This window comes from Choloepus didactylus, chromosome 25 (assembly GCF_015220235.1).
Source record: "Choloepus didactylus isolate mChoDid1 chromosome 25, mChoDid1.pri, whole genome shotgun sequence".
Classification (NCBI taxonomy): domain Eukaryota; kingdom Metazoa; phylum Chordata; class Mammalia; order Pilosa; family Megalonychidae; genus Choloepus; species Choloepus didactylus.
Window position 1 is genome coordinate 4475992 of NC_051331.1, and position 27216 is coordinate 4503207.

At 36.9% G+C, this 27216-nt stretch overlaps 1 protein-coding gene across 3 annotated transcripts in view; it reads right to left on the bottom strand.

Annotated features, from left to right (window-relative positions):
• Positions 1 to 672: 672 nt before the first annotated feature.
• Positions 673 to 27216, bottom strand: part of LOC119520463 (zinc finger protein 596-like) — an 86610-nt gene continuing 60066 nt past the window's right edge. For 2 of the 3 annotated variants that reach the window (XM_037818335.1, XM_037818336.1), the window contains 6 exons: positions 18719 to 18804; positions 16401 to 16527; positions 7266 to 7351; positions 4947 to 5073; positions 3500 to 3582; positions 673 to 3065 (listed from right to left, as the gene is read on the bottom strand). In XM_037818335.1, the coding sequence (XP_037674263.1) occupies positions 2226 to 3065; positions 3500 to 3582; positions 4947 to 5073; positions 7266 to 7351; positions 16401 to 16527; positions 18719 to 18730 (1275 nt within the window). In that variant the 5' untranslated portion in view covers positions 18731 to 18804 and the 3' untranslated portion in view covers positions 673 to 2225. The remainder of the gene's footprint in view (positions 3066 to 3499; positions 3583 to 4946; positions 5074 to 7265; positions 7352 to 16400; positions 16528 to 18718; positions 18805 to 27216) is intronic. The other variant, XM_037818337.1, reaches the window with a different exon arrangement.

Genomic DNA, 27216 nt, shown 5'->3' on the forward strand with positions numbered 1-27216 from the left:
AAAGATATCTGTACAGGGTGCAGAAACAATGCACTTCTGTCAAACTCTGCCTGCTGCATAGCTCTTGCCTGGCTCAGGAGCTCTTAGCTGTGGCTGTGCAAAGGGCTATCACCCACACCAGATAGGGAGTTGGGTGCCTGGGGCATGGAAGGAATTCCCCACTGTGTTCCACTGTGGCTCTCTGCTGGATCCACAGTTGCTTTCAATGTTTTACACTAACCTGCCTCCAAACACTGTCTCTTATTTCTCCCCACAAGTCTCAGCTTCCATTTCCCCAGGAGCCTCAAACACTCACATGATTCCAAATGCATTCCCTCAGTTTCTCCAAGAGCACAGTCACTATGGAAGCAGAAGTCTTTGCCAACCAGTTGGAACCGTGGAACTGCTATTCTGGAGCACTTTCTGTCTTTTACATAGTATTTTTCATGGAGGAGAATTTTGGTCTATGTCTACTAATCTGCCATCTTTGATCCCCCACAACCAATTTTTAATGGTGGGAATGACTCCAATGCCTGATGAAGATTGGGAGATTTCCCATCCCCAGGCTTCCCAATTCTCTATGACTTACAACCATATAATTCCTTTAAGAGTTAATTTTCATTCCATTTTAAGGTACACCAATTGTGACAGTGTAAAGGAAAATGTCTCTATCATCAGAGGTTAATCCCAAGTTATTTATTTATTTGTATCCTATTCATTATTGTTGTATTCATAACTGTCAAAAGTATACAATATTTATGACATGTAACCTTGGTCTGTACATTCTTCAGTTAACATTCAAAGTTCTCTGGTTTAACAGTCATCATAATTATGTTTAGAGTTGTGTGAAAAAATAGAAGCTGACCAACATTATAGTATTTTCAGCTACAGCTTTTACTTCATAATTATTTGCAAGTGTATTGAGAAAAGCTTTGATTTCCTTCCCTACAACTCATTAAAAAATACTGCATTCATCACTCACAGATCACTTCACAATGCTAGTTTTAATTTATTTTTCAGGCAAAACTCTGAATTCATGGTTGAATTGTGTTGTAAAGCATTCTTCTTAGATGTTTTTCCCTGTCTGATATGCCTGATGTGAACTCCAGCTGAACACTTTGTGATTTTATTTTAGGGTTGACATTTCCTCAGTATGGGAAATTAAACACTGATGAATCAATTCAAAGCCACCAAAGATTTTTCTTCATTCTATATACACATACTGAGAATATTTTATAAAATGTGAAACTTCACATATATACCATACATTGCTGTGTAAGCAAAGGATTTCACACATTTCTCCTTTGAATTATTATTCCATTAATAATTATCTCCTAGAGTTCTCCTAGAGTTCCCTCCCACTGATAATATCTTTCCTAACCAGCTTTCTGGTTTTGGATTTATTCCTACTCTGAGCTGTTCTTGTACACACCAAGGCTGGAGCTCAGCTGAAATCTATTATATGTAATTACATAGTGTTCCTCCCAGGATAGTGCAATCATGTTATTTAAGGATAGATTGTAAATAAAGGCATTTAGACATTCATTACATTGACAGGGATTTCTACTCCTGTGTTTTTTTTTTGTTTTGTTTTCCACTTTTTAAAGTTGGTAGCTCTGTTTGAAAGCTCTTCCATATGCACAACATAGTTAATGAGATCTATGATGTTCCTTATGGTAGAATTATGTCTAAAATTTTTCCCAGATAGAGGGCAGACATGTTATCTCCCCAGTGTTAATTATCTTGTGTTGTCTGAGGGTCACTCTATCAGTGAAGACTTCCCCGCATAAAAAATCAACATATGGTTTCTTCCCAGTGTGAGTTCTCCCAAATTGCCTAAAGGAACCACATTGACTGAAGGATTACCTCATTAATGGCAGACATTTGGTTTCTCCCTAGTGTGAGTTCTCCCATGTTGCCTAAGTCGACTACTTTTACTGAAGGATTTCCCACATACATTGCAGATGTATGGAATCTCCACAGTGTGAGTTCTCTCATGTTTCCTATGGCTACCAAAGTGACTGAAAGATTTCCCACATACATTGCAGATGTATGGTTTCTCACCAGTGTGAGTTCTCTCATGATTCCTAAGGCTACCAAAATGTCTGAATGATTTCCCACATAGATGGCAGATGTATGGTTTCTCCCCAGTGTGAATTCTCACATGTTCTCTGAGAGCAGAACGATAAGTGAAGCATTTCCTACATACATGGCAAACATATGGTTTCTCCCCAGTGTGCATTCTCTCATGTCCCCCTCTCATGTCCCCTAAGGTGCCCACGTTGACTGAAGGATTTCCCACATAGATGGCAGGCATATGGTGTCTCCCCAGTGTGAGTTCTCTTATGGTTACTAAAGCTAGCAAAATAACTGAAGGATTTCCCACATGTGTTGCAGACATATGGTTTCTCCCCAGTGTGAGTTCTCTTATGATCCCTAAGGTTACTCCAGTGATTGAAGGATTTCCCACATAGATGGCAGATATATGGTTTCTCCCCAGTGTGAGTTCTCACATGTGGTTTGAGGGCAGTTTTACAAGCAAAGTCTTTCCCACATAGATGGCAGACATATGGTTTCTCCCCTGTGTGAGATTTCTCATGTTGTCTAAGATCAACACGATACTTATAGGATTTCCCACATAGATGGCAAATGTATGGTTTCTCCACATTGTGAGTTCTCACATGTATTCTGAGCTTAGAACTATCAGTAACGATTTTCCCACATTGATGGCAGACACTTGCTTTCTCCCCAGTGTGATTCCTCTCATGTTCCTTAAGGTTACAACATCTAGTGAAGGATTTCCCACACAGATGGCAGACATATCGTTTTTCTCCAGTGCAAGTTCTCTCATGCTGTCTAAGGACAGAAATATTTCTGAAGGCTTTTCCACATAGACGACAGTCATATGAATTATTTCCTGTCTGAATTTGCTTATGTGTACTAAAGAATGACTGGAAATTGATAGTTTTTGGATATTGTTCATTTAGATAGGTCTTTGTTTCCATGTCATCCAATCTTGAGTGAATGAACTCCTCTCCCAAATCAATAATTCCAAAGGGATCCTCTCCAATGTTAGAAATCTGCTGCTATAAATGAGAAGAGAAACTGTTAAAGGTATGTCTACATGTACTCATTAATTCAACTCTCTAGGCTAATAATAGAGTGAGGCTCCAGTTAAAATTCATCATGTTATTTACATGCAAATGATGGGCTACTTCTTTGTTTGCAGAGATTCTCTCTTTTTAGAATCTCAACTGCAGAGCCATCTAATTAATGTTGAATACTTCAATATGTTTCAAAGAATAGGTATATAAACATATTTATGCCATTGTACTTTTATAAGACTTCAGGTTATGGTTTTCAGCTCAGGTTAATTTTTCCCTTAATTGAAACTATCCAAAACATATTGATGGGACAGTGTTTACTCCCATATTTAAATACAGTCAGATGATTATGCTGAACTCCTAGACTATTCAATCTCAACTCTTTGGTAAACCATGATCACACTTATGATGCTCACCTTTGCCTGGGTGGTATATTTGTCCTTATTGCAGATACCTGGCATAGTTATCATTTCTTCTTTTCTATGGTCATTTTGTCTGTCTGAAATAATTTTGAAAACATTACACAGTAGCATTAGGCATCTGAAATATTAGAATAATTCCAAGGCTCATGTGATTATGTATCAAATATTGTCATTTAAATGGGAAAGAACATAAAATTAAGTTGCACTCCAGAAAATTGTAAAACTTTTCATGGAAATAGCTAAAATATTTTCAGTATTAAAGTTAGGGAAAATAATGAATGGCATGTTGGGTGGTAAGGAGAGAATTCCTCAAATAGAAGAACAGGAAAAAGGCCACTATGTGTAAGTTTGACTCCTATAAATACATAATTATCTCTTTTCCTAAGCCAATGACAATTAGATGGATTCTTAACTAGAGATTGATTCATGTACAGAATCATTTCACAATTTGTGGGGTTTCCCCCAAAGTCATAGCCTACATTTCAGGGAATATCACTCAATTAAGGAAATCTTCAGTTGATATTTCTAAAGACCTTCTCATTCATTGACCAGGACCCTCCTCTTATTGAAGCACAGTGCCCAAGAACTCACTTGTACTCCATCCTTGGAAAAATCCTAATCCTTCTCTCCACAGTTCCTCTCCTTGTTCCAACTAGGAAATCACTTCTGATTTGCAGAGTTGATACCCTATATATGAGAAACAGAAGCATAGATTTTGAGTTCTATGCTGATACTGATTCATGGTCATCAAGTCTAGGGCAGATGATTAGGAACAATAAGGTAAACTGTGAAGAGAAGCATGAGAAAGTGTAATTTAAACACAGTATGTTGATAATCCATTTGCAGAAATGGATGATCCTGCCCTTCAAAGTTATTAAGTATATGTTGATGCCCATGCCTAAGTTCACAGACAACAGTATCCTCACTCTTTATATACAAGGAACTATTATAACTTCAGTGCAGTTGAAGAGTATTTTATAAAAGAATCCATTAAAATAGTCTCCACCCAATCTATTTTCTATGTGGAAAAGAGCTTGTTGATTATTATTCTACTGTGTTCCGAAACTGCACCAGAGCCCCAGGAGGATAATAATTACTTAGAGAATATTGATTTTATCCATAGAAATACTATTCATTCAGTTCCCACAGAATTCTGAGTTGTGGAGGTTGAGCTCCAAAAATGACATGAAATTTTAGTCAGGAATATGGGCCACTGGTTTGACAAATGAGACGTGAAGAAAACTGGAAGAGAGAATTTCTTACAAGTAGTCATAAGATTATAAAAGGATCAGAGCAGAAATAAGAGTGGAACATGGGGAAGTTGTCAAGATACTTCAATTAATTGATGACAGATTAGATGGATGGATGGATGGATGGATGGATGGATGGATGGATGGATAGACAGATGTATACATGATAAAGAAAATTTTAAGAAACTCACCCACTGACACCAGATGATGGATACTCTCCAGCATAACATGTCTGAACAGGTGTCTCTGTCTTGTGTCCATCAAGGCCCACTCTTCAGCATCAAAGTCTATAGCTACATCATTGAAGGTCACTGATTCCTAAAACATCATAGGCAATTGACTTCAGACAAGGCTATTCCTACCAATATCCATAGTACATGGGTTGAAATGACAGCACTGACAAAGGGAGGGGGTTGTGTGTATAAAAATACAAAACAGTTTGGGACTCCAGTAAGATCATTCTTACTGCTAACCTGGCATCTACCTTTCAGAAACACTCACAGAGACATGCCAACTCTGCATACATAAAACTTCAAAATAAGGCAATAAGGCATAACATTTTGGGGGATGTAACCTGAAAGTTTGCCGACAAACTGATAACAATGACTTCCAGATGGTGATCATCAAATTTTCCCATGAGAATCCATAAATAAATCTCCTTCAATTTCAAGTAAATACAGACTAATCATTAGGGAAGCATTATTCATGATCTTCCACTTTTTAATATAATGATTATTCAATTATTCCCATCCATCCTATAAAAACATTTTTGTGTTCTGCCTTAGCATCCGTCTTTGGCCAAGCCATTTGCCTCATCATTGACCTTTGGCCTAATTAACAATTTCCATCCCTTCATTCTAAACTCCCCAGAATTCAGACCTACAAGTTTGGTCACCATCCACATCACTGACATGCCTTACCCAGAACCCTCAGGTGGTCCCAAATGCTATGGCAACCATCCCTACAACCCCAGGACCCTGAGTTTTCCTCCCCTTTTCACAGGTATTTGCTTTAAACTACACAATCTCTAACACCCTTGGATAATCTACTAACTCCCCTATGCCACATTAAAAGCATAAACCCATTGATCCTTTTTGTTCTGCTTGTGTGCTACCAACACACAAACAGGGCTGTTCACACTCTCCACTGACTCCACATGGCAACACTATCTCCCTAGGGTCTTGGAGTAATAAACTACATACTTCATGTAATATTGTCTCATTACCCCATTTTGTGACACCCAATCTCCACCTGGACACAAATTTGAAATTGAACTAAAGCAATTTGAGGCAGTTGCAATGATCTCAATTTCCTTGTCTATGAAATGGTTTAACAAAATGTTGCAAGTTTTGAAAAATCCAATGACTGATGATTCCTATCTAACCAACACTTGTTAACTAAAAGTGATAAGCCTATGATTCAATAAAGTGGTGGAAAGACTTGAAGAAATGTACATGATTCTGTAGAAGTCTACAAACTTTACACAGAACTTGGGGACAGTAGGTTCTTCCTCTTTCACCTCCACGAAACTCAGGTGTTTATTATGATATGAGGGTAGGATGTGCAGTAGCAGAAATCATTGCCCCTACAACTACTATACTAAAGTACAGTCCTAGGCCGACCCTTTGTCTGGTAGGAGGCCACCCATACTCACTACTCTCCTACACCTACAAACAACAGTTTTCATTGTGTCTCTTGTATATTCATCTTGACTCTGTTCAGGGATAAATACCCTTCATTTTTTATGGTCTCTCTTTTTCACTATATTTTCAAGTATTTCCACTGGTCATGAAATTTTACTCTCCCTACAATGTTCCTCCTGTGTGCACAGCTTAAAGTGAGGAAAAGATATTCCCTATTCATTGCGTCAAATTACCAAAGTTGTACAAATGTTAACATGCAAGAAAATGTTTAACTGGGGACAAGATGGTAATGAGAATTTAAAACATCTTTTCAAAATATGAAAATATATTCTATCAAAAGTGTAGGAAGTTTACTACTGGATAATTATACTTTTTTGCCTTTTGTGGTCTCTTTCTTTTCCTTTCCTGAATACAGCATAGCCCTGGACCCAGCACTCATAACAATGGACAGACTGAACTCACCTGTTGAACCATATGGCTCCCTATTGGAGTGTTAAGTTGTACAGTTATCATCTCTATCCCCTGTGTTCACCACAATCTTAAGCACATTACTACCACTAACACAGTGAATAGTGAGTTACTTCCCAACTGAGACCATAGGCTCCATGAGGCAAATAAATCCTCTCACATCTCTTCTGCGAATACACAGTCTTAATGGAGGCTGGAACAAAGTAATGTAAATGGTAGAGAGATTTCTAACTCACTTTTTGGACCACCATAATTATACCAGAGTCCTAGGTATACTTAAATGGATCTCAAATATGTGAATATTTCATGAGTTTACTTAGAATCTGCTAAGTCAGTAGGAGAAATAGGCATATTTTTTAATAAAGTTTTTTTCAGTAGAAATAGTAATTCCCTTCTCACCATTGCTTCCATTGTCAGAGTTCTGCCATCAACAATCTTCCTCTGGTTTTTCACTCTCAGGCAGTCTGAGCAATAAGCATCCAATGCTGAGGATGAAGAAAGAAGACATGTGACTCAAAACTTGTCCACATTTTTCAGACCCACTTGACACTTATACACAAATCTTCACCTGGAAGTAACCACCCCCAGTCCAACCAGGAGAAACTTGTAGTGCACTCTAAGAGAAACAGGGGCAGATTCTCATCTCCTAAACTCAAATGTAAGAAGTCTCTGGCTCACATTGCTAATAATGGAAATGTGAATACAGATATCTTATAGAGAAGAAAATGAAAAGCATGTTTCATATGTTAATTGTCCCACAGTGGTCAGAGTTTTCAATCTGCTCCATGATTCAAGAACAGGTGTCTTTATCAGTGAGACCATGTAATATTTATCCCTATGTTTCTGACTTATTTCACTCAATGTAGTGCCCTCAAGGTTTCTTCATCAATTCATTTTTTTTAAAATGGCTTGTTCTCCCACCATACTTTCCATCCTAAGTAAACAATCAATGGTTCCCTGTATAGTCATATATTTATGTATTCACCACCATCACCACTATCTATATAAGGACATCTCCATTTCTTCCACAAAGAAGGAGGAAGAGTCAAAGAAGGTAGAGAGACAATAGCAAAAGGAAAAGAAAGAAAAAACACATGACAGCTAATTATAATATATAAACTCATAGACATGAAATATAGGTTACCAGAATATAGAATGAGGCTAAAGAATGGGGAGTGGTTGTTATTATGAGCAGAATGTTCATCAAGGTTGAACTTAAGTGTCTGGAAATGGACAGAGGTGATGACAGCATGTTATTGTGAGAATAACTACCAGTGTTTAATGGTATGTGAACATGGTGGAAAGGGGAAGCTTAGAGTCATGTATGTCACCAGAAGGAAAGTTGGAGTTTAAAAGATGAGAATGTATAAAACAGTGAATCTTGTAGTGGACAATCCCAGTGATTAACTGTACAAATATTAGAAATCTCTTTCATGAACTAGAACAAATGTATGACACTATAACTAGAAGTTAATAGTAGAGGGGTATATAGGGAAAAATACGCCTATTGCAAACCATGTACTACAGTTAGTAGTATCTTAACATTCTTTCATCAATAGTAACAAAGGTACTACATCAATACTATGAGTCAATAATGAAGCGGGGGTGGTTAGTGGCACAGCAGGATTTGGGTTTTCTTTTGTTGTCTTTATTTCTTTTCTGGAGTATTGAAAATGTTCTAAAAATTGAAAAAACATAATTTTGATGGATGCACAGCTGTATGTACCATGGGCAATGGATTGTGCACTTTGAATCTTTCAATAATTGTATGGAATGTGAACAATCTCAATAAAATTAAATGATAAAAAAAGAAGAAAAGGTATCTCTAACCCATACCACATGTAGCTTTTGGTCTTCCCCTGCAGGTAAATATGTGGAAATTCTTACAGTATTCTTTCTTTATGCAGTACCATTGCCTTTCCAACATCTATCCCTGCCCTCTGAACACTCATTCCCTCCCTCCCTCCCCTATCCTGCTCCTGTCCTTCTGTATGCAATTGCCCTAAATCATCTTGGTTCAACTCCTTTGGATTTCTGGAATAATCACTCCCTCAAACCCCTCAACACTGAGTTTCAGATCTTTCCCTAATGGATTTGGATATCTATCATGCAACATCAAAATTATTTCATGATGGAGTTAATCATTTCAAGAATTAATTTCAACTGGAGTGATCAATGATCTCCATCCTCCAAATCAAGAACTCAAAATCCCCTGTTTAAGGAAATAGCAGGAGTACAGGTTCATAAGATTTCTGTCATACTCCACAATCCTCAGAAGGCAAGAAGTGTCAGAATCTAAAGGTTGAAGGGGTTTGTGAGGCTCTCTAGTTTCTCCATGTATAATTTAGTAAAGGGGTTGTAGACCTGCCCCATGTTAATCATCTTTTATAGGAATATACATGCAATTTACCTTTTTCTCCAAGTATATATGGTGTGGGTAACACTGTGTGTGTGTGTATGTGTGTGTGTGTGTGTGTGCATCTGTGTGAAAGAATTAATCATCTATAACAGGAAATTATCCCTAAAACTCTGTTAATTATTAAATATATTTCAGAGACAATTGATAACTTGTCATAAGCAATAGTACGTTTAATGCACTAATTCATAGCCGAGGCCCAAAAATAAAGAGAAAGTAAGGTATATAATGTGTGACTCTGATTGGTGATTAACTGTATTTGATTATTTAATCCTAACAATAATCCTGTTGCTTATGGTTTTCTTTTTACCAACTTAACAAATGACATGATCAAAGTTCAGAAAATTTAGTATTATCCCAAAATTACATGTCAAGAAAATGACACAGCTTGATTTAGAATTTTGCTCTGCCTGTCTGCCAAGCTTAAATTCATGGAGTGTAACACATCACTCAGATTTTTACCTGGACTATCCCTTTCATATCAAACATCAGAAGTCCCACCCTGTAGCCACAATCTCCTCGCCTAGCTTTGCCACAAAAATACTCCCCATACCCAGATTCTCCTTCTCCAAGGGGAACTACAGTGTACTGACCCTCCTGAGAAACATCATCACCTATCCCTCAGTTTTACTGCCAAGTTTCTTTTTTCACTTTTTAATTTCAACAGATATGTGCCAAGACCACCATTATCTCCCTGTGATTACCTACTACATCTAACAATCTGATCCTCAATATTCAGTGATCCCAAATACCTGCAATTTTTCATAACTATATCTGTCACAGTACTTGAGTAAGATATTGATCCTGATCTAAACAGAGAGTCATATTTCCTAGAAGTTTTGAAATATACCTGGTAACTGTACTATGTCTTGCTAGTTAATTCATTACTGCATACTGCATGAATACTCCAAATCTTCTCTATGCCTTTTGAATCTATTGCACTCTATCATTTCCACACATTTTCAACAGATGAAATTAACTCCTCCTACACAGATGGATTATGCATTTTTCCAAACTACACTAAAATACCATAATGTCTTCAAATATCCCTGAATCCATACACAGTTGTTATTTCTTCTCTCCTCTTAATTAGTCATGTAAGCTCTGGCTAACTCCAATGTCTCCAATTGATTTCAATCTCATGTTTTCCTGTGAATTACATTATCAATTATAAATTAAATTTCCTTATCAGAAATCTCTCCCTCTCTTCACAATCCATCTCATCATCTAAGTTCATTTTTTTACTCTTCCATGTTGAAAAAATCAAAGCAAATTTCCTCTGAATGTTGTCTCTCAAGTTTTGCTGCTTAGACCCTCCCCTGACAAGACGAAAGTACATCTACCCTATTCTCACATGCCCCTCACCCTTTGACTCAAAAAACTCAATACTGATATCCTCTATCATAAAACTTGGAGATCACTAATGATCTCCTTATGAAAAATTCCTTACTTGGAACAAAATATTGGACACAATCTCCTTTTCAAAACTTTCTTTTTCCTTGCTTTCTCTGACATCAGTCTCCTGATTGCATTCAAACTACTCTAGACATTCCTTCCTCATGTCTACCGCAAAAAACTCAAACAGCGTTGGAGGGTAGTGATTTCATCTGCCAGGTTGGCTTAGCTAGAGAGAGAGGGCCACATCTGAGCAACAAAGAGGCTTTCAGGAGGAGACACTTAGGAACAATTATAGGCAGGCCTACCCTCTCCTTACCAAGTCCCATGGTAGAGGGCTTGGCCCATCAAACCACCAGTCCCAAATATATGTGAGCAAATCAGAAAACATTGGGGTGGGGAAGCCCAACACCTCTGCATTCTCCCCCAGCTCCTAACAGGGGCTCTGCATATTTTTTCATTGTTTTTGTTTTTTTAATTAACTCTTTTTTTAAAATTAACCATTAACTATATGAGAAATAATTTTAACAAGACATGCATTAAAAAAACATTTCAAACAATCCATAACAAGAGAGTAAGGAAAAGACAACCAACCTAAAATAATTATTTTACATCCAACATGTTCCTACTCTACCCCAAGAAAATAACCTGACATAGCAACATTCCTGTGAACTTGTTCCTACCATACCCACCAGAAATTAACAAGCCATAGTCACTCCTGGGCATTAACAGAACATTAAATTTACCCATGGTAGCTTATCTGTTCTTATTGGGTTATCATTCACCCTTCATTAATTGCTCTCTATCACTAGTTCTCCTTCATTCTACATTATCAAACAATTGTTTCACATATTTCAATGTTCACATTAGTGGTAGCAAATAAAATTTCTCTTTTTGTGCCTGGCTTATTTCACTCAGCATTATTTCTTAAAGATTCATCCACGTTGTCATATGTTTCATGACATTGTTCCTTCTTACTTCCGTGTAGTATTCCATCATTTGTATATACCACATTTTATTTACCCACTCATCTGTTGAAGGACATTTGAGTTATTTCTGTCTCTTGGCAATTGTGAATAATGCTGCTATGAACATTGGTGTACAGATATCTGTTCACGTCACTGCTTTCAGATCTTCCAGGTGTATACTAAGAAGGGCAATCGCTGGATCAAAGGGTAACTCTATATCTAGTTTTCTAAGGAACTGCCAGACTGACTTCCAGAGTGGCTGAACCATTATACAGTCCCACCAACAATGAATCAGAGTTCCAATTCTCCACATCCTCTCCAGCCTTTGTAGTTTTGTTTGTTTAATGGCACACATTTAATGGGTGTGAGATGGTATCTCGCTGTGGTCTTAATTTGCATATCTCTAATAGCTACTAAAGCTGAACATTTTTTTATGTGTTTCTTGGCCATTTGTATTTCCTCTTCAGAGAACTGTCTTTTTGTATCTTTTGCTCATTTAATAATTGGGCTGTCTGTACCATTGTCACTGAGTGTTAGGATTTCTTTATATATGCAATATATCAGTCTTTTGCCAGATACAAAGTTTCTAAAAATTTCTTCCCATTGAGTTGGCTGCCTCTTCACCTTTATCACAAATTCCTTTGAGTTGCAGAAATTTCCAAGCTTGAGGAGTTTCCATTTATCTATTTTTTCCTTTGTTGCTTGTGCTTTGGGTGTAAGGTCAGGAAGGGACCATCTAATACAAGGTCTTGAAGAGGTTTCCCTACACTCTCTTCTAGGAGTTTTATGGTACTTTCTTTTATATTGAGATCACTGATCCATTTTGAGTTAATTTTTGTGTAGGGGGTGAGGTAGGGGTCCTCTTTCATTCTTTTGGATATGGATATCCAACTCTCCCAGCCCCATTTGTTGAAAAGACCATTATGACTCAGTTCAGTGACTTTGGGGGCCTTATCAAAGATCAGTCGGCCATAGATCTGAGGGTCTATCTCTGAATTCTCAATTCGATTCCATTGATCTATATGTCTATCTTCATGCCAGTACCATGCTGTTTTGACTACTGTGGCTTTATAACAAGCTTCAGTCAGGAAGTGTAAGTCCTCCCACTTTGTCTTTCTTTCTTAGAGTGTTTCTAGCAATTCAAGGCATCTTCCCTTTCCAAATAAATTTGATAACTAGCTTTTCCAAGTCTGCAAAGTAGGTTGTTGGAATTTTGATCAGGATTGTATTGAATCTGTAGATGAGTTTGGGTAGAACTGACATCTTAATGACATTTAGCCTTCCTATCCATGAACATGGAATATTTTTCCATCTTTTAAGGTCCCCTTCTATTTCTTTTATTAGAGTTATGTAGTTTTCTTTGTATAGGTCTTTTACATTTTTGGTTAAGTTTATTCCTAGGTACTTGACTTTTTTAGTTGCTACTGAAAATGGAATCTTTTTCTTGAGTGTCTTTTCAATTCATTCATTTCTAGCATACAGAAACATTACTGAATTATGTGCATTAATTTTGTTTCCTAGTACTTTGCTAAATTTATTAGCTCTAGTAGCTGTATCATCAATTCCTCACGGTTTTCCAGATAAAGATCATATCATCTGCAAATAATGACAGTTTTACTTCTTCCTTTCCAATTTGGATGTCTTTTATTTATCTTGCTGGATTGCCCTGGCTAGCACTTCTAGCACAATGTTGAATAACACTGGTAACAGCGGACATCCTTGTCTCATTCCTGATCTTAGAGAGAAGGCTTTCAGTCTCTCACCATTTAGTTCCATGCTGGCTGTGGGTTTTTCCATATATGCTCTTTATCATATTGAGGAAGTTTCCATTTTTTTGAATTTTGTGAAAGAGTTTAAGTAAGATTGGTGTCAGTTCTGTTTGGAAAGTTGGTAGAAATCCCCAGTGAAACCATCTGGCCATGGGCATTTATTTGTGGGAAGTTTTTTGATGACTGATTGGATCTCTTTGCTTGTGACTGGTTGGTTGAAGTCTTCTATTTCTTCTATGGTCATTCTAGTTTGCTCATATGTTTCCAGGAAATTGTCTATTTCCTCAAAATTATCCAGTTTGTTGGCATACAGTTGTTCATAGTATCCTCATAATTTTTTAAATTGCTTCAGGTTCTGCAGTGATGTCACCTTTCTCACTCATTATTTTTTTATAGGGATCTTCTCTCATTTTGATTTTGTCAGTTAGGAGCTTGCAAATCTTGATCTCAAAGAACCAACTTTTGGTGTTATTTATAGTCTCTATAACTTTTGTTCTCTATGTCATTTATTTCTGCTTTAGTCCTTGTTATTTCTTTTCTTCTACTTTGTTTAGGATTGGTTTCCTGTTCACTATCTAGCTTCTTCAGTTGCTCCATTAGTTCTTTGATTTTAGCTCTTTCTTCCTTTTTGACATATGTGTTTAGTGCTATAAATTTCCCCCTCAGTACCACTTTTTCTGTATCCAATAGGTTTTGAGAAGCTGTGTTCTCATTTCCATTCATCTGTAAATATTTAGCAATTTTTCTTGCTATTTCTTCTTCAACCCATGGATTGTTTAGACATTTGTTGTTTAAATTCCAGGTGTTTGTGAATTTTCTAAGTCTCTGATGGTTATTGACTTCTAATTGTATTCTATTGTGGTCAGAGAATGTGCTATGAATAATTTCAACTTTTTAAAATTTATTGAGTTTTCTCTTATGTCCCAGTATATGATCTATTCTGGAGAAAGTTCCATGAGCACTAGAGAAGAGTATGCATCCTGGTGATTTGGGATGTAATGTTTTATATATGTCTGTTAAATCAAATTCATTTATCAGATTGTTTAGGTTTTCAATTTCCTTATTGGTCTTTGCTCTGGTTGATCTACCTATAGGAAACAGTGATGAGTTGAAATCTCCCACAATTATTGCAGAAACATCAATTGCTTCATTTAGTTTTGCCAGTGTCTGTCTCATGTGTTTTGTGGCACCTTGATTGGGTGCATAAACATTATGATTGTTATTTCTTCTTGTTGAATTGCCCCTTTTATTAGTATGTAGTGGCCTTGTTTGTCTCTCATACCACCCTGCATTTAAAGTCTATTTTATCTGAGATTGATATTGCTAATCCTGCTTTCATTTGGCTGTAGCTTGCATGAAATAAATTTTTCCATCCTTTTACTTTCAATTTCTTTGTGTCCCTGTGTCTAAGATGAGTCTCTTGTATGCAACATATTGATGGTTCATATTTTTTGATCCATTCTGCCAATCTATATCTTTTAATTGGGGAGTTTAATCCATTTACATTCAATGTTATTAGTGCAAATGCATTTCTTGAATCAGAAACCCTTTCCTTTGGTTTATGTTTGTCAGATATATTTTCTCCCTTTCTCTCTTAATGTCCTTTAACATGCCCATACTGAATCTCTTTAGTACTGAACCTTTTTCCATATCTCTCTCTCCTTTCTTTGTTTCTCTGTTGGTAGGGCTCCCTTCAGTATCTCAAGTAGGGCAGGTCTCTTGTTAGCAAATTCTTGCAGCATTTGTTTGTCTGTGAAAAATTTAAGCTCTCCTTTAAATTTGAAGGAGAGCTTTGCTGGATAAAGAATTTTTGGGTGGCAGTTTTTGTCACTTAGAATTTTAAATATGTCATGCCACTGCCTTCTTGCCTCCATGGTTGCCACTGAGTATTCATTACTGTCTTATGCTGTTTCCTTTGTAAGTGGTGAATTGCTTTTCTCTTGCTGCTTTCAGAACTTGTTCCTACTCTTCAGCATTTGACAATCTGATCAGAATATATCTCAGAGTGGGTTTATTTGGATTTATTCTATTAGAGTTCACTGGGCATTTATGATTTGTTTATTTATGTTGTTTTGAAGGTTTGGGAAGTTTTCCCCAACAATTTTTTTGAATATTTTTCCTAGAACCTTACCCTTGTCTTCCCCTTCTGGAACATCAATGATTCATACTTGGACATTTTATATTATCTGTCATATCCCTGAGGTCATCTCAATTTATTCAACTTTTTCACCCATTCTTTCTTTTCTTTAATTTTCTGTTCTGTCATACTGAAGGTCACTGATTCATTGTTCAGCTTCCTTTAGTCTTGTACTATGAGTAACCAAGAATATAAGCAGAAAAATCTGTACCCCCCTTAAGGAAAAAGATCCCTATAATGAGGAAGGTAGAAGTGTAATCTAAAAACAGAAATGGATGATCCTGACATACAAAGTCATTAAGTATATGTTAATGCCCATGCCTAAATTCATAGACAAGTATCCTCAGTCTTTATACAGAAGGTACAATTGCATCTTCACAACAGCTGAAGAGTATTTTATAAAAAAATTCATTAAAACAAGCTCCACCCCAAAAGTATATACTCTATGTGGAAAAGACATGTTGATTATTTTTCTACTGTGTTCTAAAACTGCACCAGCACCCCAGGAGGACAATAATGATTTAGAGAATATTGATTTTATCTATGGAAATGATATTCATTGAGTTCCCACAGAATTCTGAATTGTGGAGGTTGAGCCACAAAAATGACATGAAATTTTAGTCAAGAATCTAATGAGCCACTGGTTTGACAAATGAGATATAAGGAAAAACTAGAAGACAGAGTTTCTTACAAGTAGTCATAACATTATAAAAGAATCAGAGCAGAAATAAGAGTGGAACATGGGGAAGTTGTCAAGATAATTGAATTAATTGATGAAAGATTGGGTGGATGGATGGATGGATGGATAGATAGATGTATCTATGATAGAGAAAATTTTAAGAAACTCACCCACAGACACCAGATGACTGATACTCTCCAGTATAACATGTCTGAACAGGTTTCTCTGTGTTGTGTCCATCAAGGCCCACTCTTCTGCATCAAAGTCTATAGCTACATCATTGAAGGTCACCGATTCCTAAAACATCATAGGCAACTGAGTTCAGACAAGGCTATTCCTACCAATATCTGTAGTACATTGGTTGAAATGACAGTACTGATGACAGGAAGGGATTCTGTGTTTAAAAAGCCAAATCTAAGTTTGGGATTCCCATCAGATGATTCTTACTGCTAACCTGGCATCTATCTTTCAGATACACTCACAGAGACATGCCAACTCTACATACATAAAACTTCAAAATAAGGCAATATTGCATAACCTATGGTGGAATATAACCTGAAAATTTGGCCAGAAACTGATAATAATGACTTCCAGATGGTGATCATCAAATTTTCTCATGAGAATCCATTAAAAAAAATCTCCTTCATTTCAAGTAAATACAGACTAATCATTAGGGAAGCATTATTCATGACCTTCCACTTTTTAACATAATAATGATTCAATTATTTCCATCCATCCTATAAAAACATTTTTATGTTCTGCCTTAGCATCCATCTTTGGCCAAGCCATTTGCCTCAACATTGACCTTTGGCCTAATTAACAATTTTCTATCCCTCCACTCTAAACTCCCCAGAATTCAAACCTACATCTTTGGTCACCATCCACATCACTGACATGCCTCACCCAGAACCCTCAGGTGGTCCCAAATGCTATGGCAACCATCTCTACAACCCCAGGACCCTGAATGTCCCTCCCCTTTTCACAGGTATTTGCTTTAAACTACCCAATCTCTAACACCTTTGGATAATCTACTAACTCCCCTATGCCACATTAAAAGCATAAACCCATTGATCCTTTTTGCTCTCCTTGTGTGCTACCAACACACAAACAGGGCTGTGCACACTCTCCACTGACTCCACATGGCAACACTGTCTCCCTAGGATCTTGGAGTAATAAACTATATATTCATGTAATACTGTCTCATTACTCCATTTTGTGACACCCAACCTCCACCTGGACACAAATTTGAAATTGAACTTAACCAATTTAAGGTACCTGCAATGATCTTAGTTTCCTTGTTTAGGACATGGTTTAATAAAATATTGCAGGTTTTGAAAAATCCAATGACTGATGATTCCTATCTAACCAATACTTGTTAACTACAAGTGATAAATCTATGATTCAGTAAAATGGTGGAAAGGGTTGAAGAAATGTACATGATTCTGTTGAAGTATACAAACTTTACATAGAACTTGCAGATAGTAGGTTCTTCCTCTTTCAACTCCACAAAACTCAGGTATTTATTATGATATAAGGGTAGGATGTGCAGTAGCAGAAACCATGGCCCCCTGTGACTGCTATACTAAAGTACAGTCCTAGGCTGACTCTTTGTCTGGTAGAATACTCAATATTCTCCTACACCTACAAACAACAGTTTTCATTGTGTCTCTTGTATATTCATCATGACTGTGTTCAAGGATACTCATCATTTATTCTGGTCTCTATTTCTCACTAGATCTTCAAGAATTTCCACTGGTCATGATATTTTACTCTCCCTACAGTGTTCCTCCTGTGTGCACAGCTTAAAGTGAGGAAGCAATATACCCTATTCATTGCTTCAAATTACCAAAATTGTACAAATGTAATTAACATGCAAGAAAATGTTTAACTGGGGACAAGATGGTAATGAGAATTTAAAACATCTTTTCAAAATATGAAAATATATTCTATCAAAACTGTAGGAAGTTTACTATTGGATAATATAGTTTTTGCCTTTTGTGGTCTCTTTCTTGTCCTCTCCTGAACACAGCATAGCCCTGGACCCAGCACTCATAACAATCAACTGACTGAACTCACTTGTTGAACCATATGGCTGAACCATATGGCTCTGTATTGGAGTGTTAAGTCGCATTTCTATCCCTTGTGTTCACCACAATCCTAAGCACATTACTACCACTAACACAGTGAATGAGTGAATTACTTCCCAGCTGAGACCATAGGTTCCATGAGGCAAATAAATCCTCTCACTTCTCTTCTATGAATATACAGCCTTAACAGAGGCTGGAACAAATTAATGTAAATGGTAGAGAGATTTCTAACTCACTTTTTGGACCACCATAATTATACCAGAGTCCTGGGTATACTTAAATGGATCTCAAATATGTGAATATTTCATGAGTGTACTTAGAATCTGCCAAGTCAGTAGGAGAAACAGGCATATTTTTAAATAAAGTTTTTCTTTCAGTAGAAATAGTAATTCCTTTCTCACCATTGTTTGCATTTTCAATGTTCTGCCATCAACAATCTTCCTCTGGTTTTTCACTTTCAGACAGTCTGAGCAGTAAGTGTCCAGTGCTGAAGATGGAGAAAGAAGACATGTGACTCAAAACTTGTCCAAATTTTCTAGACCAATTTGACACATATACCCAAATCTTCACCTGGATGTAACCACCCCCAGTCCAACCAGGAGAAACTTGTAGTGTACTCTAAGAGAAAGAGGGGTAGGTTTTCATCTCCTAAACTCAAATGTAAGAAGTCTATAGCTCTTTTGTTGCTTGTGCTTCGGGTGTAGCTTCTAGGAAGTGGCTGCCTAATCCAATGTCTTGAAGATGTTTCCCTACATTATCTTCTATGAGTTTTATGTTACTGTCTTTTATATTGAGATCTTTGATCCACTTTGAGTAAATTTTTGTGTAGGGTGTGAGATAGGGATCCTCTTTCATTCTTTTGGGTATGGGTAGCCAACTCTTCCAGCCCCATTTGTTGAAAAGACTATGTCCCAGTTCAGTGGCTTTGGGGGCCTTATCAAACATCAGTCAGCTGTAGATCTGGAGGTCTAGCTCTGAATTCTCAATTCAATTCCATTGATCAATATGTCTGTCTTCGTGCCAGTCCCATGCTGTTTTGACACCCATGGCTTTATAATAAGCTTCAAAGTCAGAGAATGTTAAGTCCTCCTACTTCATCTTTCTTTTTTAGAGTGTTTTTAGCAATTTGAGACATCTTCCCTTTCCAAATAAATTTGATAACTAGCTTTTCCAAGTCTGCAGTGTAGGTTGTTGGAATTTTGATAGGAATTGCATTGAATCTGTAGATGAGTTTGGGTAGAATTGACATCTTAATGACATTTAGCCTTCCTGTCCATGAACATAGAATATTTTTCCATCTTTTTAGGTTCCCTTCTATTTCTTTTAGTAAAGTTATGCAATTTTCTTTGTATAGGTCTTTTACATCTTTTGTTAAATTTCTTTCTAGGTAATTAATTTTTTTAGTTGCTATTGAAAATGGTATCTTTTACTTGAGTGTCTCTTCATTTTGTTCATTTCTAGCCTATAGAAACATTACCAACTTATGTGCATTAATCTTGTATCCTGTTACTTTGCTAAATTTGTTTATTAGCTCTAGTAGCTGTATCATTGATTTCTCAGGGTTTTCCAGATATAAGATCTTATCATCTGCAAATAATGACAATTTTGCTTCTTCCTTTCCGATGCGGATGCCTTTTATTTGTCTTGCCAGATTGCCCTCACTAGCACTTCTAGCACAATGTTGAATACTAGTGGTGACACCAGGCATCCTTGTCTCATTCCTGATCTTAGAGGGAAGGCTTTCAGTCTCTCACCATTGAGGACTATGCAGGCTGTGGGTTTTTCATATATACTCTTTATCATATTCAGGACGTTTCCTTCAATTCGTACCTTTAGAAGTGTTTTTATCAAAAAGTGATGTTGGATTTTGTCAAATCCTTTTCAGAATCCATTGAGATGATCACTTACTTGATTTTTCCCTTTGATTTGTTAATGTGCTGTAATACATTGATTTTCTTATGTTGAACCATCCTTGCAGGCCTGGAATGAACCCCTCTTGGTCATGGTGTATGATTTTTTTAATGTGTCTTTGGATTCAATTTGCAAGTATTTTGTTGAGAATTTCTGCATCTATATTCATTAGGGAGATTGGCCTGTAGTTTTCCTTTCTTGTAGCATCTTTGCCTGGTTTGGGTATTAGATTGATGTTAACTTTATAAAATGTGTTAGGAAGTGTTCCATTTTCTTTGATGTTTTGAAAGAGTTTAAGTAAGATTGGTGTGAGTTCTTTTAGGAAAGTTTGGTAGAATTCCCCTGTGAAGCCATCTGGCCCTGGGCATTTATTTGTGGGAAGATTTTTGATGCCTGATTGTATCTCTTTGCTTGTGATGGATTGGTTGAGGTCTTGTATTTATTCTCTGGTCAGTCTAAGTTGTTCATATGTTTCCAGGAAATTGTCCATTTCCTCAACAGTTTGTTGGCATACAGTTGTTCATAGCATCCTCTTATAATTTTTTTAATTTCTTCAGGATCTGCTGTAATGTCAACTTTCTCATTCATTATTTTTTATATGGATCTTCTCTCTTTTTCATTTTGTCAGTCTAGCTAGGGGCTTGTTGATCTTGATCTTCTCAAAGAACAAATGTTGGGTGTTATTTATAGTCTCTTATTTTTTTTTGTTCTCTGTGTCATTTATTTCTGCTTTAATCCATGTTATTTCTTTTCTTCTACTTGGTATAGAATTGCTTTGCTGTTCATTTCCTAGCTTCTTCAGTTGCTCCATTAGTTCTTTGATTTTATCTCTTTCTTCCTTTTTGATGTATGTGTTTAGTGCTATAAATTTCCCCCTCAGTACTGCTTTTGCTGCATCCCATAGGTTTTGATATGTTGTGTTCTCATTTTTATTTGTCTCTATATATTTACCAATTTCTCTTGCTATTTCTTCTTTAACCCACTGATTGTTTAGGAGCATGTTGTTTAACCTCCAGTATTCATGAATTTTCTAAGTCTCTGACAGTTATTGACTTCTAATTGTATTCCATTGTGGTCAGAGCATGTGCTTTGAATAATTTCAATTTTTAAAAAATTTATTGAGACTTGTTTTATGTCCCACCATATGATCTATTCTGGAGAAATTTCTGTGAGTACTAGAGAAGAATGTGTATCCTGGTCATTTGGGATGTAATGTTCTATATATGTCTGTTAAATACAATTCATTTATCAGATTGTTTACATTTTCAATTTCCTTAATGGTCTTCTGTCTGGTTGTCTATGTAGTAGAGAGAGTGATGTGTTGAAGTCTCCCACAATTATTGTGGAAACATCAATTGCTTCATTTAGTTTTGCCAGTGTTTGTCTCATGTATTTTGTGGCACCTTGATTCGGTGCATAAACATTTATGATTGTTATTCCCTCCTGTTGAATTGCCCCTTTTATTAGTATGTAGTGGACTTTTTTTGTCTCTCATAACATTCTTGCATTTAAATCTATTTTATCTGAGATTAATATTGCTACTCCTGCTTTCTTTTGGCCGTAGCTTGCATGAAATATATTTTTCCATCATTTCATTTCCAATTCCTTTGTGTCCCTGTGTCTAAGATGAGTCTCTTGTATGCAACATATTGATGGTTCATATTTTTTGATCAATTTTTTCAATCTATATCTTTTAATTGGGGAGTTTAATCTATTTACATTCAACGTTATTACTGTGAAGGCATTTCTTGCATCAGCCATCCTATCCTTTCTTTTACGTTTGTCAGATATATTTTTCCCTGTCTCTCTTAATGTCCTTTAATGTACCCATACTGAATCTCTTTAGTACTGAACCTTTCTCCATATCTCTCTTTCCTTTCCTTGTTTCTCTGTTGGTAGGGCTCCCTTTAGTATCTCAAGTAGGGCAGGTCTCCTGTTCAGAAATTCTCTCAGCATTTGTTTGTCTGTGAAAAATTTAAGCTGTCCCTCAAATCTGAAGGAGAGCTTTGCTGGATAAAGAATTCTTGGTTGCCAATTTTTCTCTTTCAGAATTTTAAATATGTCATGCCACAGCCTTCTCACCTCCATGATGGCTGCTGAGTAGTCACTACTTAGTCTTATGGTGTTTCCTTTGTAAGTGGTGAATCGTTTCTCTCTTGCTGCTTTCAGAACTTGCCCCATGTCTTCAGTATTTAACAATCTGTTCAGAATATGTCTTGGAGTGGGTTTATTTGGATTTTTTCTATTTGGAGTTTGCTGGGCATTTATGCTTTGTGTATTTAGGGTTTTTATAAGATTTGGGAATTTTTCTCCAACAATTTCTTTGAATACTCTTTCTAGACCTTTACCCTTCTCTTCCCCTTCTGGAACACTAGTGAGTCTTATATTTGGACATTATATATTATCTATCATATCCCTGTGGTCCATTTCAATTTTTTCAATTTTTCCCCATTCTTTCTTTTGTTCTTTCATTTTCTGTTCTGCCATCCTCAAGGTCACTGATTCACTGTTCAGTTTCCTCTAGTCTTGTAATATGAGTATCCAGAATCTTTTAATTTGGCTGACAGCTTCTTTTATTTCAATAAGATCATCTATTTTTTAATTTACTCTTGCAATTTCTTCTTTGTGCTCTTCTAGGGTCTTCTTCATGTCTTTTATACCCTGGGCCATGCTCTCATTGTTTGTCTTTAGTTCTTTGATTAATTGTTCCAAGCACTGTGTTTTCTGATCTTTTATTTTGGGTGTTTGGGTTTGGTTATCCATGTTGTCTGGTTTCTTCAGATGCTGTAAAAGTTTCTGTTGTTTTTGGCCTCTTGGCATTTGCTTAACTTGATAGCATCAGACGTAGACTGATTCAAACACTTATCTCTAATTTATCAGATCTACAGCTTGGTGGAGTAAACTTTCTCTAACTAACCAGCAGGTGGCATCTGCAAGCTACCTATTCCCCTCAAGTCATTTCTCCCCCAAATTTGTCTTTGTGGTGATTGGGGGTCTGAAGCTTGTTGGGGTCCAATTGGTGCAACAAGTTTTCATGTGTAGTTGGTGCTGCCCACCCTGAATGTGGGGTGGTCTGAGCAGTTAGGGAGGGAGGGCGGCTTTAATAATCAAATATCCCAGGTTTTCCTGGAGATTTAAAGCTGTTGCAAGAGTCTAATCCTTCAGTACAATCTTACCACAGTCTGTTTCTGACACTGACTCCCAAGTCCTTGGTATTGGTATATGGTCCCTGTGACTTCTGAGTGGGTCCCTCTTCCAAGCTGTGTCCTCCTAGAGCCTCTCCTGAGGGAAGACTGCTATATCACAAGTCAGCACCATCCCCCATGGGATGTTCTGGGCTGCAGGGCCATGTAGGGGCATTCCCAACCTGCAGAAAGGATGGCTGTATGGGATATGTTAATTTCCCCCTTTTCACACAGCTCCCCCTTCCCAGCTCTGGGACAGTTAGCTGAAGGTGTGTGAAAGGCTATTATCCATGCCTGATATTGTGGCATATGCACATGTTGCTAGAAGCACTTTCTGCCACACTGGGTTGGTCAGCACAGATCTGAGCAGTGGTTCCAGCATCAGGCAGCAGTGTTCACAGCCCGCCAGGAAGATGACTATAAGGGGATGCCCCCTTGGGTAGTTATGGTGTTTAGTGAATTTTCTCAGACACTAGACTTATTGCTTTGCCTCTCAGAGCTATCCTAGCTCTGCTCTTGCATGGGCTCAGATTGCAAGTCTTTAAGGGTTTCTGTAATGGGCCTCTTAGAGTACTTGCTTTGGAAAAAAGGCAAAAAACTTAAAAAAAAGAAAGAAAGACAAAGAAAATGAAAAATAAGGGCTCTCCTTGCAGATCTAATGGGCTATTAAAATGCTAAGAGACAAGATGTTGAGGGCCATTAAGGAGGAATCAAGAAAGCAGAGAAACCAGCTCTTTAGACAAGGTTCCTTGCTTTCTGGATTTGCATATGTGCCTGATTCTGTTTGAGCCCTGCCTTTCACCATATTATGTTCAGCTGAACTCCAAAAGTCTCTGGTTTTATTTTTGGTTTTATTTTTGGGTTTTTTTGTTTGCTTTTGTCTTTTTGTTTGTTTTTGTTTTTGCTGCTTTGCTCTGCTGGGCTGACTGCTCCCAGATTCTCTGGCATCTGATCTCAGTCTATTTATGTTTGGAGTTTTTGATCAGCAGTCTAGGTTTTCAATCAGAGCTGCAACTGTAGTTCTCCCTCCTGGTTCCCAGCACTGATGGACCCTCCTCCCACAGGACTGTGCCTGGCACAAAGGGGCATGTGTCCCCTGGCTGCAAGAACTTACACATTTTGCTGATCTCAGCTGTTCCACATGTTCATGAGTGTTGTGTGAAGTATGCCCAAAGTCATATTGCTCTGCAGTGTCTGGTCCATGCAGTTTCTGGCTTTCTACCAACTGCCCTGGAGGAGTAACTAAAACCCACACGTCATCACTCCTCTATCTTGCCTCCAATCTCACATGACTTCTTGAAACAAAGTATAATTAAACATTGCTATCATCTCTACTGAGGTGTATTCTCATGCTTCTTTTACAACCTAATACACAAACATACCTTCCCATTCCATACTCATTTTCTTTCAGTCACATTTCAAATGTCAGTCTCAGAGATCCCATCACTGAATCCAAACAAACTTAGCCTTTTGCTTCCACTCCCACTTAATTGTGCTCCTGATATTCATTCAGAAATCTCACCCAGTTTGCCATTATAGATCGATCGATCGATCTATCTATCCCTCTATCCAACTATCTATTTATGTTCTCTCAAAACTGGTCTAAAGGCAGAAAAATACCATCTGATTGGTAAGATCAGGCAAGTTTCCCTTCAAACACTAACATGCATTTTAAATACTGAGAAATATCATGTTACAACCTTCTAACATACCCTCATAATATCTGTCCCCAAATGCCTATCAGATTAAACAATTACATTCTGATTAAATTCTGATTTATGAAAAAGGGAGGCCTGTCCAGCCTGGTAAAAATTCTCTCCAACACTCATGAGAACTCAAATAAATTGGGAAACAAAATGAAGCAATCTCCATTCAGAATGCTTCCTCTATGCTTTGGAGCTCAGAGCTTCTTTTGTTCTCTAGCAAAAACACTGTTTTGAAGGCAAACTCTCTTTTTATGCCACTGATAACTGTAGGAGACCTAGAATCTTAAGAAGACTCCTTGATTAAATGGAATGTGAATCATGAGAAATCTAATTAAGTTATGCATATTTCATCAAATATTTACTCTCTAATTAGGTAAATTGCATAGATGCAATAAAGGAAAACAGATTATTTCCTTTAATTACACCATTCTCTTTTGTCCCAAAGGCAACCTTCATGTGTTTTCTCAGTAGAATCCCTGTTTTGTGGGTTTTGGTTGTTCTGACCAGAAATATAAACAATTTACAGGAAGATAGTACTTCCTGTTTTTTTGTTCATTTTTTTTACTTATTAGAAAATTTGCAATCTACCAGCTTTCTCTCAGGCTGTGGGCATCCATGTGTCTCTTCATAAAGTGAAATTATTTTGCCAAAATTTATATTCAAGGAAAAAGTATATTACTCCATTCTAGAATGCACATATTTTAGTACCATGAAAATAAGGCATTCAGCATAATTTTGACAAAGCCCTTTGTGTACAAATGCCTAATTTTGAGGAGATTCTATTTATCTATTTTTTCTTTCATTGCTCATGCTTTAGGTATAAGGTGTAGAAAGAACCTCTGATCACAGGACCTTTAAGATATTTCCCTACATTTTCATCTAAATGTCTTATATTCTTGGCACTAATGTTTAGCTCTTTGATCCATTTAGAGTTAATTTTTGTATAATGTGTGAGAGAGGAGTCCTCTTTAATTCCTTTGGATATGGATAATCAGTTCTCCAAATACCATTTATTGAAGAGGCTCCTCTGTCCCAGTTGCTTTGGCTTGACTGTCTTATTAAAGATCAATTGTCCATAGATGCAAGGGTCTATTTCTGAGTACACAGTTTGATTCCATTGTTTGGTATATCTATCCTGATGCCAGTACCATGCTTTTTTGACCACTGTAGCTTTGTAATATGTTCAAAATTGGGTAGTGTGTGAGAACTCTCACTTCATTCCTCTTTCTCAAGACATTTTTAGCTATGTGGGGCATCTTGCCCTTACAAATAAATCTGGTTATTGGTTTTTCTATTTCTGCAATTATTTGGATTTTAATTAGTATTGCATTGAATCTATAAATCTTTTAGGTGGAATTGACATCTTGATTAAATTCAGTCTTCCAATCCATGATCACAGTATGTTCTTCCATTTTTTTTTAGGTTCTATTCAATTTCTTTTAGCAATTTCTTGTAGTTTTCTTTGTATAGGTCTTTTGTGGATTTTGAGTTTATTCCTAAATACTTGATTCTTTTGGTGGCTATTGTAAATGGAATATTCTTCTTGATTTCTTCCTCTTATTGCACATTACTTGCATATAAGAACACTAAAGATTTTTGCATGTTAATCTTGCAGTCTACCCCTTTGCTGTATTTATTGATTAGTTCTAATATCTTTGCTATAGAGTTTTCTAGATTTTCTACATTTAGAATCATGTCATCTGCAAAGAGAGAAACTTTTACTTCTCCCTCTCAAATTTGGATGCCTTTTATTTATTTTCCTTGCCTAACTGCACTAGCTAGAACTTATAGCACAATGTTGAATAACAATGGTGACAGTGGGCATCCCTGTCTTGTTCCTGATCATAGAGGGAAAGGATTCAGTCTTTCCAGTTGAGTATGATGTCACCTATGGGTTTTTCATATACTGCCTTTATCATATAGAGAAAATTCCCTTCTATTTCTACCCTTTGAAGTGGGGTATAAACTTGAAGATCTGAGAGCAGGGACATGAATGGACATTTGCACATTGTTGTTTACGGTGGCAGTATCCATGATTTGCAATGGTTGGAGGTGGCTAAGGGAACAGAATGGTGAACTGTGGTGCACATAGAATGG